The sequence below is a fragment of the Plectrocnemia conspersa genome, unplaced genomic scaffold (genome assembly GCF_051122295.1).
Source record: "Plectrocnemia conspersa isolate PC_06_02 unplaced genomic scaffold, ASM5112229v1 ptg000011l, whole genome shotgun sequence".
NCBI lineage: Eukaryota > Metazoa > Arthropoda > Insecta > Trichoptera > Polycentropodidae > Plectrocnemia > Plectrocnemia conspersa.
In genome coordinates, this window is record NW_028277175.1 from 22,333,644 (window position 1) to 22,356,094 (window position 22,451).

General features: G+C 31.0%; 1 protein-coding gene across 1 annotated transcript; it reads left to right on the top strand.

The window, feature by feature from the left end:
- The first annotated feature begins 311 nt into the window (after positions 1-311).
- Positions 312-4,175, top strand: LOC148229969 (uncharacterized). Its single transcript, XM_088197003.1, has 2 exons — positions 312-786; positions 859-4,175. The coding sequence occupies exons 1-2, from the start codon at positions 407-409 to the stop codon at positions 1,373-1,375; spliced, it is 897 nt and encodes a 298-aa protein (XP_088053129.1). The 5' UTR covers positions 312-406; the 3' UTR covers positions 1,376-4,175.
- Positions 4,176-22,451: the final 18,276 nt, after the last annotated feature.

The following is a 22,451-nucleotide window of genomic DNA, read 5'->3' on the forward strand; positions in this document are numbered from 1 at the left end:
CTTTAGTTTGCTATATTACACTGTGTGATTCAGTTATCCAAACAAAATAATCATGTGGTAACATATCTTTAAATAAAAGGTCAAATCTTAAACAAACATTTTTTAGGTACAACTTTTACATTTTTAATGAATGAAACGATGTGCTATTGTTAAAATTGTATCTACCTAAATAATTATTACTAGGAGTCTAGTAAACACTTGTACAATACCTGTAAATAATTAAGAATAATTAAACACGTTTTCGCCATATTTTTTTTTTGCCTTACAAAACGCTATATTCTTCTACTCAATTAACTCGATGTATTCCTCTACTGACGCCAACCTGTTGCCGACTTCAAGTCATAACAGGTATGACAAACTCCCCGAAGTTGCCGGGAGTAAACACGCAAGAGTGCCACCTGTCATCATGGAGGTGGTTGGCACACATCTCCAGACCATCGACCTCATCAAGTCGATGACCAAATCAGGTAATTTTACCCTCCGCTACACCGGAAGAGGTAATGTTTCCATCCAGTGTGCGACGCTCGAACTACGAGCGACCCTGATGGATGGTTTGAAGGGCCGCCGTGCCTTTCACACCTTCACTGCCGACGAAGACAAGACAGTTAAATCTGTCTTGAGGGGGCTTCCTGAGGTTCCCGTTGAAGAAATCGCTGCTGATTTGGAGCGGCAAGGATTAAGCGTCGTCAAAGTAACGGCGATGAACACCAAGGCAGAGACCTCCTCGCGGCTCTACCTGACGCAATTTTCCGCTGAGACGACGGTGACGTCCATAAGAAGCATCCGGTACGTTTGCTTCACTAAGGCCACGCTTGAAAAATACAAGCGTAATAAGTCGCACGCGACTCAATGTTTCAGATGCCAGCAGTATGGCCACGCTGCGAGGAACTGCCAACGAGACCCCAGATGCGTGAAATGCACAGGAAACCACGCCACTTCCGAATGCACTAAAAAAGACCGAGAGACGCCAGCAACCTGCACTGGATGCAGCGGAAGTCACCCGGCCAACTACAAGGACTGTCCTCGCAGGACAGAATATCTCCTGCAGATGAAGAAGAGGCAGCAAAAGCCACATACCGCCGTACTGACCGCACCCAAGCCAACGTTCGCTCTGGAACAGAGTCAGTTTCCTGCCCTTCGGCCAACGAAACCAGCAGTGAAAAAACCGACTATCGTCCCGGAAGCCACCCCAATTAAGACGCAACAACGCCCCCAAGCCCGACAGTCTGAGAAGCCCTCATCAGAAGCCATGTCTACTGATGAGCTTCGCAGGATGCTGACTATCCTCCAGGAAATCCGAACTAAGGCCGGAAAGTGCGCTAGCAAAATTGAAATTGCTTTGATGATGGTCGAGTATCTCGATGACCTCTTCTAAAGAAGACATTCAACTCATGACGTGGAATTCCCGTGGGATCCGTAACAAAACCGGAGAGCTGGAGCTGTTAATCAGTGAGTACAAAATTGATATTGTCGTAGTCACCGAAACTTATCTAAAACCACATGTTAACGTATATTTACCTAACTTTGCCTGCATTAGGAGGGACCGACCCTCAAGGCCAGGCGGAGGGGTCGCGATATTTGTTAAAAAATCGATAAAACACGCACGTATAAACACTAACACTAATAATCTAGAAACCGTCGCGATTCAAATTATTCATAAAAATAAAATAATAATAATTGCTGCGGGGTATAATTCGCCTAGTGACGAACTGCTCCGGAGTGATCTAGATTCGATATTTTCTCTAGGAGACTCGGTCATTCTGACAGGGGACTTCAATGCTCGTCATATGCATTGGGGCTGTTCTGGGGCAAATCGATCTGGAGCGTCACTTTTTAACTACTTGAGCGACTCTGACACGATTGTTAACTTTCCAAATTCACCGTCGCATTACCCTTCCAATCACATGACGCCGTCAATTCTGGATATTGCTTTGGTCAAGGGTAACTTGAATACGTCAGAAATGTATTGCGTTCAGGCATTGTCTTCTGACCATCTTCCAGTGTTATTCTCGCTGGAGGGTTCAGCGGAGGTAGTCTCTGAAACGCTTTTTGACTATTTAAAAGCTGACTGGAAAAAGTTTAAAGATATAGTCGAGTCTCGTTTGCAAGATGAGCGACAGAATTATACTCCGCATAACATTAAACAAATTGACGATGATATCAGTTATTTAACATCCGTTATCGAAGAAGCCAAAATATCATCAATACCGACGCGTAAAAATCATAATAATAAAAATCAACTTACTCCACAACTTATCGAAATAATAAAAATCAAAAATAAACTAAGAAAACAGTGGCAAAATAATAAATCTCCGCGACTTAAATCTGTAATAAACCGCGTTACTAGTTATATTCGCGATAAAATTCAGCAAATAAAAAACGAATCGTGGACGCGTAAACTAAAAAATCTAAACCCGGCAGATAATTCCTTATGGAAAATAACTAAATCACTTAAATATAAACATTCGGAAATACCCCCATTAAAAAATGGAAACACCATCGCATGCACGAACAAGGATAAGGCAGAAAATTTAGCCAGCGCTTTCTCCACATCTTATTCGCTTACTGTAAATTACTTAGATTCAAAAATAGACAACAAAGTCGCCCGTGCGATACGAAATATTAATTCATCTAGCGTAGATATTAGTTTAGTGAACAAAGTTGGTTTATCAGAAGTTAATAACATCATAAAAAATTTAAAGAATAGAAAAAGTCCCGGTATAGATAAATTAGATAACGTTACGATAAAACAACTTCCAAGAATTAGCATCAATTATCTAACAAATATTTTTAATGCCTGCTTATCTTTCGGGTACTTTCCCGCTATTTGGAAAACCGCAAAGATCCACCCAATTAGAAAGCCAGGAAAGGATAACACTATCGCAATTAATTATCGTCCAATAAGCTTATTACCGTCATTCAGTAAACTATTTGAAAAAATAATTTTATCACGTTTAAAGGGATCTTTGGGGAATAAAATTATCAATGAACAATTTGGCTTCCGCGAAAACCACTCTACGACTCATCAGCTCAATAGGTTAACAGAGCACATCTCTGCTAATTTTAACATGAAAAAATCAACGGGACTCTTATTGTTAGATGTGGAAAAAGCGTTTGATACTGTGTGGCATGATGGGTTGATTTACAAACTCCACAAATATAAAACCCCTAACTATCTGCTACACTTGTTACGCTACTACCTTGATCGTCGAAGTTATGTTGTTTCAGTAAATAATGAACAATCGATACCGCGTAATATCCCAGCTGGTGTTCCTCAGGGGAGTTTACTTGGACCGTTCCTTTTCATTTTGTACACAAATGATATACCTATTTTAAAAAATACTTGTCTTTCAATGTATGCCGATGATACGGCGATAATGAGTAGCTCTTACGGTCTTAAGCCTATTTCAATAAAATTGCAAAAATCCTTAACTCTCTTAAGTAATTATTTCAAAAAGTGGAAAATAAAAATAAATCAGGACAAAACGGAGGCTATAATTTTTACAACTCGAAGACAACCTTTGCCCCCGACTATTATAAGCGAGCAGGGAAAGTGTATAGAATGGAAGGCGAGCGTTAAGTACCTCGGAATTCACCTGGACTCCAAGCTTAAATTTAATAAACATATAACCGAACTTAAATCTAAAGGGCTCGCAGCCATTGCGGCGTTAAAACCAATTTTTAATCGAAAAAGTGCGCTAAATACTAAAAATAAAATTCTATTATATAAGCAATTAATCAGACCGGCAATGACTTACGCCTGCCCAGTGTGGAGTAATACGTGTAATACTAACTTTTCTAAGCTACAAGTTGTTCAAAATAAAGCTATAAAAATAATTTATAATACACCTTTTTATACTAACCTCAAAAAACTTCATAATAAATATTTAATTCCAACTATTAAAGAACATGTTCACCACCATACTAATAATTATTATAAAAAAATACCGCGAAATCATACTAACCCGTTAGTCTCAAGAATCGGTGATTACGACAAAAACAAACTCAAATTTAAATATAAACACAAAATGCCAAAGCACATCTTGCTCTGACGCATAAATTTTATCTATTAATTTAACAGCTCCAGGTCCACGAGTTTTATATTAAAAATATATATTTATAATTAATATTTTTTTTTTTTTTTTTTTTTGTTAAAGGTGTTTATGTACTTTGACCTAAACTTAACGTATTTTATGTTCTTTTATTCTTTTTATTTTTGTAATTCCTCTTAATTTAGCAAATCAATCGTAAATTGTGATAATGGTAATTAACCAGCAACCAATGAAATGTAAATATATATGTTTATAAAAATGTATTATTTAATTATGTAATAAACAAAAATTAAAAAAAAAAACTCGATGTATTTTACAAATATTTCTGTTAATAAAAATCGGCTTAAAGTATTTACGATAGCTAAATACTTAGGATTTATATTTACCTCTCTTGAGAATAAGATAAAGACCCATATGCATACATATATTACTCAATTTTGACAGATAGACCTACGTAATCAGTATAATGTCGAGTTTATAAACACAGAAGCATTGGGTATAAATTTTAGTATATAAAAATAGCATTTGAATTATCTCTAGAATTACGGATACAATTACAGAAAATACTTGTATCGCTTACATTTTTGTTTTTTGCAACATTAAATAAAAATAGATAATATTCGATATTATTTTTATTAAAAAAAACAAGGTGCTAGATACACCTTGACATTGTTCATAAAGTTCATCGATCGTTTAACGCCTATCAAAAAATAAAATTATTAATCTTAGTGAAAAATATTGTTTCTTCTCAAAAATATTTTTATTAAATTTAAAAAATCATATGATTTTATTTAATATTATATATTAAATAAAATAAATATATTTTTTTGTATTAAAACTCAACTCTATTTTTTAAGTATTTTATTATCTTTCTTTTTATTAATTCTCCTCTACATTTATATTCAGAATCTAACTGGATAATACAGACTCCTTTGAATATACAATAGCCAGCTTCATGAAAGATAAAAAAAATTAAATTAGTATATTTTTAAAACTACAAATGCAATCAATGGTTTCGAAATGGTAAAACAATTTTTTTTAATTAAACTATTATTAATACAATAGAATAGAATTTTTTTTTGCATTTATCGAAATACTTCATTTATTATATACATAAATCATACTGAAAAATATTATTTTTTCGCGGGACCATATTTAGAAAATAATCTCAATAATTAGAAGACCAAACATAAAAAGTATAAATATTTTTAACTTATGTATTTTTTAAGTTTTAGTATGTTTTTATTACTATTAGTCTTATTTAATTATAAGTACTTAAATGGTTATAAACCAGCAATTTGTATTAAATTTAATATAAATTAAAATCTGCAATCTTTTTATTTATAATATACTGATATAACCAAAAATAAATCTAATGATTTTAAAACTGTTGTATAACTACAAGAATCTAGGATAATAGTTATGGTCGCTGAGAATATCATTTAAAGCTTTTCTTTATCTTGTTTTTTTATTCCTTTTTCAATAACGTATGTATGACAACAATGAAAAGAATATCTTGTAAAAGGGTCACAATGGCGGCAAGCCTTTTAGAGCGAATAAATGTGTTACTGTATTAAATTCAGGTGCTAGCACAAGTATTTAACGCTATTAATTTTCGTAAATATAATTGACTTTGTTTTATTCAACTTAATATTAATTTCTCACTCCGCAAAATATTTAAAATAATTTGTTCGTCAGTGCACATAGATGAAGACATAGTTTTTTTAATTTTGCGATATCATTTGTATACAAGTTATTGAGAAACGACTTGAGAAAACTTCTCTGAGAAACTACAGCTGAAATTTTACGCAGTATCGAATTATTTAGTGTAACAACATAGCTTCTACTGCTTACGTATGAGCGTATTAAGCGTATCAGATATTCGGGGGTTTTGTATTTGTATAATTTGTGAATCAAACCCTCATGTCATTCCGTGTCAAAAGTTTTTTTTATAACTAACATTAAATGGCTCATCTTTTTTTCATATTAAAATTAGCGCATATATGCTCAGTCAAACAATTAAGCTGATGTATTGAAATGTTTAAAAAAAAAAAAAAAACACTAATGTTAGTTCTGAATATAATTTACATAACAGGCTAAAAAATATTAATCCATAATTATGGACATATTTTTTAATTATTTATAACATTATTAAGGCACAGTTACCTTAGGCACCTTAACCCGCTAAAAATTATGAAATGTGTTAGCAGTATTTGTATTGAAATTTAAATGGAACTAACAAAATAAAATCATATCCCTTTTAATTTTTTTTTAATATTCAGATGTTTTTGGTCATTAAGAAAAGATTAAAAACAGCTTTAAGCGTATTTATGATTTTTATAATTTATGTTTCAGTAGATTTACAATATTATTAATGATTTATACAATTTAGACAATCGAGAGGAAGCGTAGTTTCTCCCGCCTCACCAGACGCCGCTAAAATAATTACACTCTCGCTGATCAAACGTCTAGATTACAGACATAAATCTATACATATACCTAATTTTCCTGCAGACACATACACATAGAACAGTTTGAACTTTTACTTTGTCGTAGTCGCGTCGTGACTCGACCCAAGGACGACGAGGATGTAGGGCAGTCAACAGGATACACCTGAATACCTGGTGGCCGCTCTAGCGGCACAACCGGCGAACTAATCGAATGGAAAACAATAACAAGGAAATCTCTCGAGGATGTTGACTAAGGTAAAAAAAAACAACGAAATTAACGGGCGGACGTTTCTAATAATATACTCTTGTATCAACGAGTAATATTTTTTCCTACGACGTTTGCCAACGAATTCTCGTGTATGTGGTATGTAGGCGCAATGCATTCCATTGTATTATAGTTGTGTATGTATTAAATATACATATGTATGTACATACATCTTCAGATCTTGATTATTAAGAAAATATAATGTCATTTTCTTAATCAATTTTATTTCTACTATACAAATGATAGATAACTATATTTTAAAATGTGGTTCGTCAGCGAGCTTTGAAACACTAGATACCTTTAATAAGGAGAAGTCAGACAAGAGAGGAACGAACCTCCACTACACTGTCGCTGCCACAACTATAAGATCCACTGGACATCATCCATTCGCCAGCTACTCCACCACCGCTCGGAGAATAACGATATCACCCACCATAATTTGACGCAATATATGTAATATTATATAATAAATTATTACCAGTTTCTAACGGTGCATTTATGGTTGCAAATTCACACCCCTTAGGATTATAAAACCTTAAAATATAAACAATAATAAAAATGATCACTATGGAATTAAATAAATTGAATACTTTTCTACACAAAACCGTTTTTATATGTAAAACTATTTTTAAAATATATGAGTAATCACAATTTTAGCAAATTATAATTGTTTACAGATTTTTTGACAAAATCTGCGTGTTTACCCCAAAAAACTCTACATGTTTTTTTATTTTGCGAAATAAATGCATTTAAATCAATTACAAGTAATATTAAAAATAGAATTAATAATATATGTAATTCATATCAAATAATAATCATAATTACTACATAAAGGTAAAATCGTTCCATTAATATCTTATTATGTGCATATGTTTAAATAATATAGAACTAAAAATAAAATTTAACTATTATATTTAACGTTGGGTTTATGTTTATTACTAAAATAATTACATATTAATAATACGAATATCAAATTCATATTTATGTACATATTGTTTTGAGTTGACCAGATTTCCTATTTAATATCTTCGTCCGGTAGTAGTCGTTTTGTGGTTTGCGGTTTAGAAGTATTGTATTGTATATTTACGCAAATTATACTGAAATGTAGAAATAAATAATTAACTTAGTAATACAACTACGATTAGATAACTATATCAATATAAAAATATATTAATGTTTTCTTACATATAAACAAATATGTATTATTTTTGACGTAGCTTTTCTCAAAATTTTTTAGTAATTTTATATACTCTCTTAGGATAGTCATTAATTTAAAAGTTAATATACTAATTATACAAAGAGCTGTAAATTTTAAAAATAGAACAATAAGTCAAATAAAAGCATTCGCAACTGCTTAAAAAACTTCTAAAATTCGTCCAATAAAAATATCTGATTTGTTATCGCACCGTCATTTAGTAAAATATTTGAAAATATAATTCTTATGCGTTTAAAAGAAGCAGTAGGGAATAAATCAAGCAATAAGACAATCCCAATCGCTTTACTGAAATCACAGCTGACAATAATACAACTCGACACGCCAGCGAAGACTTTTAAATTTTCAAGACCTGCCACTTTCACTGTGCCGCCTGATAGCGGCATCTATAAATGTTTATAAAATAAACTGCTACCAGATTTTTCGGCGTCATATTGCGCTTTCATTATATGTATTGTTTAATGAAAGGTTAGCTGAACCATCAGGATTGAACACCACAGATGCTTAACTCACTTAAATGTGCTGGTGTGAATTATAGTAGTAAAAGCGTCGAAACGTCGAAACAGTTTGCGAAACGAGCTTCTGTCTCTCACAGGCGATGGCATCAAACAGCGCAATTTCCACGTTGAGCAAGTTTAGCCAGCTTCGGTTCAGTCTTGTTGTTCTCAAAAGCATCATAGAGAGTAAGTAGAACCGGAATTGCGGTTGCGCAATCCCTACCACCGACAAACCACTTTTAATTTCAAATGTCGAAGAAGATTCGGACCGTTTTGAATACAAGACAAGCAAAAAACCCCATCAAAACCGGTTACAGCCAAATACCACCGTTTGTTTATTCAAAACACTTTTTTCACCTTACGTTTTCTGGTAGGTATCTCTGATAGTTTTTTTTATTTGATGGTACGGACCGGTTGATTAATTGCATTTTCGAACACAAAAACAACGATCGCCCACATTTAGTTTTCGATTTCGTTTGGGTACGATGATGTATTGGTTGGCATTTGTGTGTGTGTATAATTATTTTTTTGACATTAAATGCAAATTTGTCAATGGTAGATTAAACGATAATATAATATGTATATAAATTAAACGGTAAATTAAGTAAGAGATATTCAAAGGCAATCTTTATTATTGTAAAAATAAATTAAATAGTATTTAAGAATGTAAATCACAAATGTCAAGGTCAATCTATAAAGATATGGTAAGTTAATTAATATAAATAAGTTTTTGTTGTGTAATAGTAAGTTTGGACAGCTTTACGATTATTTTATACAATAATTACTTATGTCAATATCACATTTAGTTTAGAAAAATAAATAACGTAATAGCAATCAAAAAATTATCACATATTAAGGCTGTCGATACAAACATAATAACGTCTAGTATTAATTGTGGCGTCTAAAATCAATATCAGACATGTCCACTTTTTATGATATTGAAAAACTTTGAACAAATTAGCATCAATTGACTAGTTTTTTTAATCAAATAAATCCTGAGGATGGTTATTTTAATCCCAACTATTTTTACAATGTTACTGGTTCGTTTCCAAATGGTTGTGTTACAATAATACAATAATATAAGTCAAATAAATTACCTTTTATTTATAAATTAAATGAACATAAATTATCATCACATATAAAGCATTTAATAAAATAAAAAATATCTATATTTAACTAATAAAAATTTCTATTTTTAAAAATATTATTTAAGAGTAATTAAATGACATATTAATTGTAAAAGTAAAGAGAATAAATAAACTTAAAGGTATATTAGACTTCTGAATATGTGTACATCGTCAAGAAAAATAACATTGAATGTTTACTAGTTTTCTTTTTAAAACTTCTACGCTTGTGTAGTTATATAGTAAATTTGCTTTCAAGCTTTTTCTTGTATATTATGTTTATAAGTTAAACTATAAAATATGCTACATGGAACTGTATTTATTATATATTTAATTATGTCCTGTAACAACAAACTTCTTTATCAACAAATTATGTTTAATGCATTACAAAACAATACACGTTAAACCCTAACATACACACAGACAAAGGGCTCTACAAACATAACTTGTCTCGCCGACATAATCGTAATTCACCATTGCTACGTCGTGTCGTTAAACGTGTAAAATACTCATATAATAATGTATACGATATAGCATAAACGTAGCAAAAATGCAGGAAAGGAGAAAGGAAGATGGGCCGTCGAAGCAAATCTCCAAGGCAAACGAGATTTGTACATCACAGCATAGTGGTTCAGTGTAACAAACTCGGGAGAGACTTAGACTATTTTATTCAAGAATGTACTTTATTGCCACAGTTGGCTGTTGTTCGTTGTGCAACGATTCGCCGGTAATCGTGCATGTTAAATAATTAGGCCCGTGAGCGAGTCTCATACAATATTCACAGAAGCGCCAATTAAAAATACTCCACAATGCAATAATGTGATGGTTATCTATATACATGTGGATTTACTGATACATATGCTGTTGGTATTGCATCTTTTATCATATCTGTATATATATACATTTTTATTTATATAATTATGTATAGTTGTTGTTTTTTTCGAGCGACTAGTGTGAAATTATGAGCGCGTAAGTATCAGACTAAAATGTGTTTTAAAATACCCTAAATATATTAGGCATTTCAATGAGACTAGCAATTTTTAATAAAATATGAGTAGTTTTAAATGATATGTAAAAATAAAATGATCTTAAATATTATTTGTATATATGTATTTAAATAAATACCTCGATTTACGAGCATACTTCATTCCGAAAACGTGCTTGTACTTCAAAACACTCGTTTATCAAAGCTAATGTCTCGGTAATAAATAATTTAAAGTAATGTTTATTTGTTTTGAAACTCAAAAATATTAATGCAAAATACACATACTTTTATAAATAATTTTTTTATTGCAAAATATTGCTCGTTTATCAAGGCAAAATTGTTTATAAACAACTAACTACTCAAAAAGCTAATAATGATGGTTGAATTTAGAAGAAGAAACATTCTTTTAATGTTTTAATTAAAGTCACATAACGGATGACTTTTTGCATTATAAACTAGCAATAAAATAATAAATGATAGTTTATTATAATAAAAAAAAGGTGGAAACTGGTAATAATGTATTAGATTATATTACATATATTGCGAGTAGCTATGATGGGCGAGTATCGTTTTCTCCGAGTGGTGGTGGAGAAGCTAGCGGAAGGATGATGTTCCGTAGAAGATCATCCTTCTTCAAGCTTTGTAAAGATTTTTGATACTTATTTAATTTACAAGATTGTTTTGAGATCCCAATAACTAGTTATGACGACTCAGTCGTTATTTTATATTGATAAATCAAAGTTTCTTGAGTATAAATATCATTAGTATAAATTAAGAATATGAACGTTCTAAGGAAACTACCCTGCAGGAGCAAAATTTTTTTATGAGGTATGAGTATGTGAATTAATATAATCAATCGAGCCAATCGGTGTCAAATAATAAAAAGCAAGAAAACATGGTTCTCGATTGTGTCTAAGATTGCGTTTACCGTGAGTTTTATTCTCTTGATCTAGGAATTTAATTGTGTGTACTATTCAATGAAGATACTCTCATTTCTTTGATCTGAAATGGCCTTTTCATATTTACACCCTCACTTTAATAGCCAATTGATGAATTCGAAACATTCAACATCCATGTTCAAAATACGCAAACGTCAATTGTATTGTTGACAATTAATTGTCATTGCACAAGTGGTATGTGTTTGGAATTTAGATCTACAGAAATCGACTGGGAATTTACATTTTAAAAATATTGAAATAATACTACTTCATCCTCTATATACCCTTAAGCTATCAGTCAGTTAACATCAACAACAGACATTTATAAAAATATAAATATTTTCAAGGTCTGGCTCGCGAAACTAGAACACGAAACAAAACAAAAATAGTCCAATCAATGATGATTGATCTTTGACTCGAGCGTTTCTCCATCAAACCATCCATGTCACTACTATAGCATCTAAACATCATTTTATCTGTGACACTGCAACACAAACGCTTCAGCCCAACAATTAACAAGCGTATCGAGTTCCTCCTTGCCAAAACAATAGTGGTGGGAAAACGCAGTCACTATTATATTTTTTTGCCAACAATGAGCACACAACAACGTTGAATGTCATTGTCATCGGAGTGTGCAAAGTTCGACGACTCCAACCGGCTTCTTTCGTTACGCAACTAGACCGCCTTTTTGACACTCACCTGCAAGCTACATCCTATATTATACTAACTGTGTCACTCAGCTTGACCGAGACTTGTATAACAACAATATTTTTAGGAGTGTATAAATTTAAGACGCTGATCAAAACTTTTTTATGGAAATTTTTAATATAATAGAGGAGAAAGACAATCGATTATCGAAATTATCGCTAACATACTGTTGTCTGTATTTAGTTTTAATAGCAATATGTACTAATTGGATTAACATGTGAGTTGTCATGTAAAATGACAATGTTGTGAACGCACGTCAACGGCACTTTTTTTTATTTTTTTAGATAAATGCAAACCGCAAAAATGAAACATGTTAGATAATATGCATGTTGATTGTTGATTATGTGTGAAACCATAATATTGCATTTACCGGATGTCGCAAAAAACAGTATTTTTTTAAATTATCAATAAGGCCAGAATACACGTGTTGAGTTATCTAATGTTGTTATTATCATAAGCGAAAAAATAAATATTAAAATATACTAATTATTTATTTATTATAATTAATTGATGTATAATATATAAATATACATAAAATACTAAAAAATATTATTATATTATTATATAATATATTAATGTGAAAATATAAATATAATAAATTTTATCTATATAGTACATCGATCTAACATATATTATAACAATATACTGCATGTTTTTTTTAATTACAACAATATGAGAGTAGTAGTAGTAGTAGAATTTTATTTTATATTGGTAATAAACATAAGAATTTTAAAATGGATAAAATAATAGTTTCTATAAGATTTTCGTATTCGCTTTCACACGTACCTGGTTTATTTTGTTGTTGTCATTATTTTATTATTTTTTATGGTCACGCGTGATACGTTGTTAGTTATAAGTAACATTGTTAGCTAAGATTAGGCTTTGATAATTTTAATTTACAAGGTACAATAAATATATTTATACTTTATTAAAATTAGAGAAAATGACAGAAAAGATCAAAAACTTTGCAATTATTATACTCCACTATAGATTGACAGTCGTAAGCTCAATGCATTACAACGAGATAAATCAGTACTAACTGGGTCAATCAGATATATTTAAAACCTACAAATAAATATAAACAACCAGAGTGAAAATCTATGAATCGATGATCTATATATATTTTTAAATTATTATTTCTATTAAAAATTTGTAATACATACATGTCACTTTGAAGTTAAGGCCGCATTTTTAAAAATAAAATTTCGAGTTCACTGCGGGGACCTGAACCCTTGGCTTTTGCGTTATCAATCTAGACCTTACGGACATCGCTATTCTGATTGTAATGGTTTTAATCACCTGCAAAATTAATTTAAATGGCATTTAAACCGCTAAAACAGATAAAAATAAAACCTAACAGTGAAAGAGAAATCTCGTCGCTAACAATTGTGTTACTAAGTGTTATTATTTCAAGATCCACTATATCGTAATCACACATATATACCGAAGAAAATAATTTTTGTGTAAAAATAATGCGCAAAAAGACTATTTTTATTTTCCCCTTGTTAACGATCGACGAAGCGATGTGTCCCAAAAGCAATGCAATTGGCCTGCCAACATCTTCATCTGTGATACGCCAGAGCTGTCTCGAATCAGCAATATAAAATATGTGACATTTTGTTACAGAGAGGCAGACGGAACACGCTTAAGAGACTCAATTTCAAGGAGTAACAGATAGTCAGAAATATCACAGCTGACTATTATTTAAATCGACACTAATAAAGATTTGATTATTTTAAAGTTCAGTTATTTCGACTACAACTTTATTTAATATAATATATACGCTGTAGAAATATTTAAATCTGATAAACAAGCAAAAAGATAATTACGTCAATAGATTAAATATATCTATATTATTACTATTACATAAGTTATGATATTGTAATATTTTGGGTTTATATAATAATAATTTATTGATTTAATATTATATATAAGCATTAATATTGTCATAAATGTTTTTTTATTTTATTTTATATTTATTATACTAGCTTTATAATGTGTAAACCAAATATGTCAAATTTATAAAAAATATCATTGCCATTGCGGCTAAAAAAATTAAATTTACTATATAAACAGATATTTGGAAGAATAGTAAGTATGATGAAACACTATGAAGTTATAAAAAAATGTCTAACAGAAAAAGCGCATTAAAACAGCAGATAATACAATTAATAACATACGCTTGCTCGGTGTGGAGTAACGTTGGACGAGTTAACTCGCACGTTTTAGTATTGACTTTGATTTATAATATGGAATAAACTTACCATGAACGATTATATTCAAGTTTTTACCTAATTCAGTGGACCAGTTTATTCGAACACATGTAAAATATGTTATTAGCCATTCATTTGAACTAATTCTTGATATAAATATTTTTAGCAATTCTATTTTTAAAATCTGTACCTATACCATAATCTTGCAAATGTATTGCAAAAAAATTAGCTATCATAATAAAATAAAAAAATGCAATTAAAAATACTTTTATAGTATTCTGTTAAGTCAAAGAAAAACTTGGGTTTTACTGGATTTTTTATTAATCGAAATCAATAATATTTATAAGGTATTACTTAATAAAAACTATTGATACTGCTTATATATGCAGATTATTTTACATATACTTTTTTTTAATTTGTGGTAAAAATATGGTAGTTCAGTGTTATTTTTCCTATCCACACCTATGAAACTAACATGACAGTAGCATAACACATATCAGGCGAGATAATTCTATTTCAGCCGATATACCTGGCATCTGCCACCCGGATGTATTGCTTTGTGCCGGCTTCAGTCACGCTTATCATCATCATCGTGATGTGTATTGTCGAACGTGCCAAATTGTCCGAGTTCCACAAAACGATACCGAACTGAGCGTAATTAGGGGTCCGGGCCCGCACACGGCTCCGTTGCATTGTTGTTACGTGTTGTTGCTTCTCGTTGCCTATTGCATGCGACGGTTTTCGTCAGACCCTGATGTAACTGCTCTCTCAAGGCAGACACTTGAAATTTCGTCTGCGATTTCTTGTATAATTTGTGAAAGGCGCACCAGGCTACAGACACACAATTAACGACCGAGATTTGAGCATCGGAACGTGGTGAAATAATTGATCTAGAATTGTAAAGACCTCTTCCTGTGTAAACGCTTATTCTATATGGGTACTTAGTATATAACCTTCAGATTATTATAAAATCAATTAAGTAATTAAAATCAGAACCTTTAGAATTGAGACATGTTCGCCAAATACTTAATTACTTAACTTCGCCATTTAATTTATTCCTGTGGTGTAAAATTTAGGAATTCAAAGTGTAGCAGATAAGGCAATATTTCATACACTAACGTTCAATCGTACGATGTTTGGTCGTGCAAAAAAATTGTACCTTTTTGTTGACCAGTGCAGTTAAATGTCACAGTTCTTGATGCATTATTTTGATTTAACTTTGAGCTGTAATGATTTCACCAGGATAGTAAAGTATACAAAATGCAGGCTACAGTCGCCATAATTTTGTTTTATAGTAATTTCGTTTTTGCGAAATTCTTCATGGCTTCATTTATGCCCAAGTCGTAAAAAATCTACTTTTCGTCACACGTTACGATACGAGCAAGAAACAAAATTGCATTAAATAATCATATAAAAACTTTGTAATTACAATTTTTTTTAAATTCCACACATTCCTTTGTTTTTAGCCCCGACCATTTGTCTTTTTTAACAAAATCTACTTTTCTTCGCACGTTACGGTATTAACGAGGAATAGATCGATTCTGTTGCATAAAAAAATTATTGACGATTTTATGTTTTTATTCAGTGCATGCGGCACCCATTTGTGCAGTTTTATGATTTTTACGACTACTGTTGGATAATTTTGAAATCCCACGATCTTCTCCATCACGTTTTTTAGCCCTTTAAGCGCCTAATTAATTTTCATAAAAAGTCACGTAAGTAGTCAATTATACAGTAAAAATTAAATTTAATTTCGATTTTTTATATTTATATATCTACATTCTATGCTGCAACTATATAATTTACTAATTATATGACTTTTTATGAAAGTTGATTCAGTGTGGGATAAATCCGAATTTCGCACTAGAGGATAATCGCCGTACATGTACGGCGGTCGATCTATCACTGTTTTGCGGTACCCCAAATATATATTTACATATATAATTGAGGCAATAATTAATAAAAAACATTAAAATTCAACAATATCTCTTTCAATTTAAAATATTGTAAATGAGTTCAGTAGAAAATAATACCAATAAATGAAAGAGTACGAAATAATTATTTTATAAAAATATTGAAAGCCTCTGTATTGATATAAAAAAATCTTCAAAAGCCGAATAATATATAATAATTATGTAAAATTTTTAAAGTGGTAAAATTAATTATTAAAACATACTAATACAAAAATCACTGATTTATTTATATTATTACTATTAATGCAATATAAAATAATAATTAATAAATAAAAACAGAAATATTTTCAGAAAAATACGTATAATTAACACACTCCTAGATGTATACTAATAAATTAACAACTTTGTATAAATTAACTCACTACTTAAAGAGTTAAGAGTCGTATACGATAATTCGGATTTATCCGCACCCAGCATATAAAAGGTTAAATACCATTGCACTGTACGTTTATTATTTGAACTGACATCAAGAGTATAGTTTAGTTTTATTAGCAGTTTCTGCTGCTTTACCACTCGTTTTTAACTCATGCAAAAAAATATTATGTATTTAATATTTTATATCTTCAAATATATAGTTAAATTTAAAGCGAAATAAAAAAAGTCGAATTTACTTTAAATTATGTTTATACAAACATATAGAAATGGGTTTTTATAGAAAAAAGACCCTATATAACTGGAAAGGAAATTTTAGTGTTATATCGCAAGTTTTATATTTCAAACGCTAACACTTTAATGCACGTATATATTTATAATGATATGAAATTTGAATTATAAGAAATGTTAAAAAAATCTTTAGTTTTCTAGAAAATTATATATAGAAATGCTCCTAATTTCAATATTTTTTGCATCATTTAGCAGACAGGTATATTATATTATATATATCACATTGCTGTTAAGTATAGATTAAGCAAATTATTCTGTGGCACAGATCTGCATTATTAACTAAGCTTTTTTTATGTCAGGTACTTAAAATCCTGTCAACTTGCCGAAGATTATGACTTAATAACGTAATATTTTGCTTCTTACGCCAGTGTATAAATTTTTTTAAAAGCATTTTGAACGTTTGAGATTCTACAATTTATGTAAAGTAAACCTGATATATCTGTTTATCTTGTCGCCAACTGTCGCTTTTGAATTGCATGCATGGACAAATTATTATACAGGCAAAAATATCTGACTTAGTCTGAGGCCTAAGCAAATGCAAAAAGTGCTTAAATTTATTTTATTTTAAATCATTTAAATAAGCGGATTTTTTCAATATTTTTTCAGATAAATATTTCTAAACATTTTTAAGCATATGAAATTAAAAAACGAGAATAATTTACGATCCTCTTGTAAAAAAGTATTATCAAATGCTGTTTTTTTCTGTCTGTTGTTTTTAAATTATTTTTCATTGTACATGCGACGGTCAATAAGTGTGTCCCACGTCACACAGTGAATGTAGTTACCCTAGTTGGTCATTGTCTTTGAGGGTGCCCCCGCCCACGTTGTCAAGCGTTCACTTGCGGCCACTCTCACTAGAACGGCCTTGCGCTGCCCTGAATTCCTCGACAGCAGCTAAAAAGTATCGGATGTGATAACTCTTGTGCAATATAATATACACTACATAAATACGGAATGTGCTATAAAAACGCACACAAGCACTAACAGCGCTAATCTGAAATTACGCGATTAAGTTTTTTCTACTACTTCATATGGTCTTATACCTATCAACTACACTACGCTCTTTTTTCAACGCAGATAATATAAATCAACGTATGTCTTATTTTTGTGTCTACTGTCGAAGAATATATTAGTCTCTATAGCGTGGTCAACTATAAATTTCGGATACCGAGTTGAAGCAAGAGATGTGAAAAAAAATAGCAGCTTCTTCATTTTTCACGTCTCAGTAATCAGCGAGTACTCTTGATTGAAGTTCGTAAAAACTTAGTGGGTTCAAGTTGAAATATTTATGAGTATTTACTCGTAGTTGAAATTCGCTAAGAATCTTAGGTTCAACACGTAACACGTGTATCGTTAATATAGAGAAAAAAGAGCAGAGTACCCAGATTGGATCCCTGTGGTACTCCAGAAGAAGCGACACATATTTCTACAACGTAGCACTTGGCGATGCTACAAGTAATCAATTGTCAATCGACCACCTTCATAGCGACTGTAAGTCTTTCTGTAAAGAGAGTGAATCAGAATTTGTGCGAATAATCTGAAACACTTTCATGTCATTACCATATAATATTTAGTACAAGTTATAAATTGCCGCATTTATGTAGTTAATAAAGAGCAAAAAGAGCAGAGGTCCCAGATTAGATCCCAGTGTTATTTTAGAATGAGCGAAAGATTTCCATAGCTCACATACCGTGGAATGACGCTGACACATTCCGGGATCACTGATAAGTGAATTTTCAAATTATCTAAAGTAATCTTGATGGCATCAGATCATCATTTTCCGCAATGCTCAAAACTCTACTAAAGCGAATTGGCTTCTTAACGCTTTCAAAAATCGTCCCTACAAAATTGTTTTGAAATTTTCCCACCGCCTATGCGGTCTTGTTCCCTGGAGAAACATTAGTCGAACACACCGTAAATTTCGTTATATAAAGCGGTAAGGGTTGCATCCAGGCTATCGCACTTATAGGCTCGCGTCCAATTGCACTTCGCCAACATGCTATAAGGTAAGTCAAATTTTTAATTTCAATACATTTTATTTGATATTATTCTCTTTAAAATTACGAAAATATTTTTAATAAGATATTTATATAAATATTTCGAATTGATGTTTAATACTGTTTAATAATACTATATGAATATTCGAAAATATGATTGTTGTTTTTAAGCCATCTATATGTTGCGGAATGAAAGCGACAATGTAAAACGATTTATAGTCAAAGGTCGTGTAAGAAAAAGAGGAAGATTTTCTCTCAAACGGAGGAATTGTATAAAAAAAGAACAGACCCACTACTGTCACATTCGAATTGTAAAAAATATTGTGTTTCAATCCTCATCAGTAAGGAAACGCATTTTTTTATAATAGCGTCAATAATTGGAAGAAACAATACATATATTACAAGATTAACAACAAATTTCTATATAATTTTTCTGTCACGAACACGTGGTAGTAAGAACCCAAAACTATCATAGCTTATCGATAATTATATTTTTTTATTTTCAAGCTTTTTGAAGTGGATCAATTATTTATGTTACACAAAACGTGAATTATCATAATCGATTATATATTAAATATGCACATTTGTATCTGGAGAGATCATAAATCAACTGCACACTGTCAGGTGTGTGTAACGTGCGTACTTTTCGTTGCGATGATTTATTGTTTCCCGGATGACACGATTACCGTGTCAACAAAGTATTTTTCAATGTTAGAGTACAGCTTTGTTCTCGCATGAGGATGACATACTTTTTTACTTTGTGAGCGGATGAATATATTTTTTTACAAAATATCAAACATGTTTGAAGTATGGAGAAGTTGTGTTTATTAGATTGATACGTGTTTGTGAGTCGTTGATTTTTTATGGCATGAAGTTTGTCATCATATGTTTTTAAAAATGAGAAAAATATAATAAATTTAATATTTAGTCACATCAGACGCTGTTCTATATAAATCTTGCTTTATATCTAACCTCAAGTTGTCTGTGTAAATTTGTGCGGTCAGTTGATCTGATAGACGTAACGGAATTAGCTCGATAATAATATAATATTATACAATGGTTTAACTTTAGCATGGCTTGAAATGTCGTCCAAAGCGAAAATCAAATTTAATAATGAAACCAGTGCCCAGGGAAATTCCCTAGGTTTAACATTTAAAGCATTGCGTCGGTGGAAAGCGAGAGAGAACCGCTGAACAGATGTTCAACAAAAGGCTGTGTTTGATCAGCAGAGAATATGCGCAGAACAAGTGCCTCCTTTCAGTCTTATGAAACTACGTTCGTTACTATTAGCCCACATTGTAATACACAATGGTGAATTATGTGTGCGTTTTAAACGCGTTCCTATAAAACACACAATACATTCAGACTTTAACGCGCTTGCGGATGGTATAATAAATAAATTAAATTAACATGTTTAATATATTATATTGTACTAAGCTCTACTACTAAGTAATATTTTTATAGCATTTTAACGCAGAGTTATATATTGTTTACGGAAATATTGAGAAAATTCCGCGAATTTTATCTAGTACCTTGTCGGTCTTAAGTCAAAAGATGTTTTCTTATTGATGTCTGAACCCATTAAGGAGTTGCAGTCAGCAATCAACATGATCGTCGGTAAAAGCTACTGCCATTTTCGAATTCTTTGGCGAGAGCAAAAAAACACGTCGGATTCTGTGCAAGCACTCCAATCCTATAATTAATTGACGGAAGCTCACTTTTTTGCTTATTCGAGTCCAATTTAATGGACGGGTGAATGCATAACAACAAGATGGATTTCCAATCAAAATATTTTGAAGCTTTTATTATCGATAATTGTACATCATTGTGAAAACACTAATTTAAAAACTAAGAGACAATTGGAATACTGAGAGTTTTATGTGAAAGAACATATGCACAAGGATTTTTTTATTGATTAATTTTCATTATTAAACTGTATAATTTTTTTTATTCCAACGTCATAGAAGTTGCACCACGCCTATTTTTCAGCACCCAACGCGCGCAGTTCATTAATATTTTTGTACCATCTTTTAATGTTTATAAAAATAATAAATTATAATACGTCTATCAAAACGTTTTATTATTTTATATGAGTTTATCCATAAAAACTGATTTTTTTGCTTCAAATTCATATCGATCTCCCCCATTTTACAAAAACATAAAATCTGCTTTCGCATTCAAAAAACGGAACAATAACGCAGTGTCACATTTTTTTTAATAAATAGACATTGGTATAATAGCATACAAATACATTTAATGCCCAATACTGATTCATAACCATTTCCATTGGTTAAGTTAAAACAAATTTTATTATGTTCATTAAAACTGGATAAAAAAATGTAATTAAAAATAAATTGAAAATAAATCTTCCTTACATTCGATATAACGATTTTTTTTCAGTGCCGTGAGCTTCGCTATACTGAGATTTCACTCTATGTGCAACCTTACACTGGGATGGAAAATGAGTTAAATATAGTAATATTTAATGCAGCATAATAATAACTAAAACATTAGTTTGATTATATACGCCATAAATGGGTACATAAAGGTATCTCCTCCGTTTCACCCAAATTTATATCAAGCACTAGTACGTCAGACGGTTGCAACAATTCACCAAAATACTAATTTGTATTCAAACATGCGTAGCTTTGATAAACAACAAGAAAAGATACCAGACTGGTGCGAAAGTAGGCGATTGTACTTTGTGTTCGTGCTGGTAGTCAGGTACGCCTGTACAGCAGACCATCAAGGTTTTCCTTTTTGCGTTTACGTAAAGGCGTTCAATGGGCACTAAGAAACGTTTTAGTAGCACCGTACTGCTTTGGTGTACTGTATCAATGAGCAGATTTACTGGACGTTTACCTTTTGGCGGTGGTTTGTTGTTTACACTAACAAACCGCACGTGGTCAGTAAATTTAATTACGATAACACCAACGAGAAAGTCGCACAGTGCAATTATTGGCAAGCTCTAAATATTATAAACAATCAGTTGAAACATATTACACAATTTTATGAGACTAGAGCAATAATGTCTTATATTTTTTAAACCTAAAAAACATGCCAAAGAACGAAGATTATCCAACTAAGATTACTCCCAATGTTTTGTTCATATAGATTTTTTTATAGGTGCAATATTTTATTTAATGTATAATTGCTTACGTTATTCTATATAATTAAAAAAATATCAATTTTATATTTCAGTAAAAATTTGTAAAAATAACAGTGCTAAATACATACATTTATGTATAATACATAAAACAGCAATAATAGAAGTTTACATTAATTTATGAATAAAAAATATTAGGAAGCTTTTATTAATATTTAATATAATTTATGGTTTAAATGTAGTTAATGCATAAAATAAAATAATCAA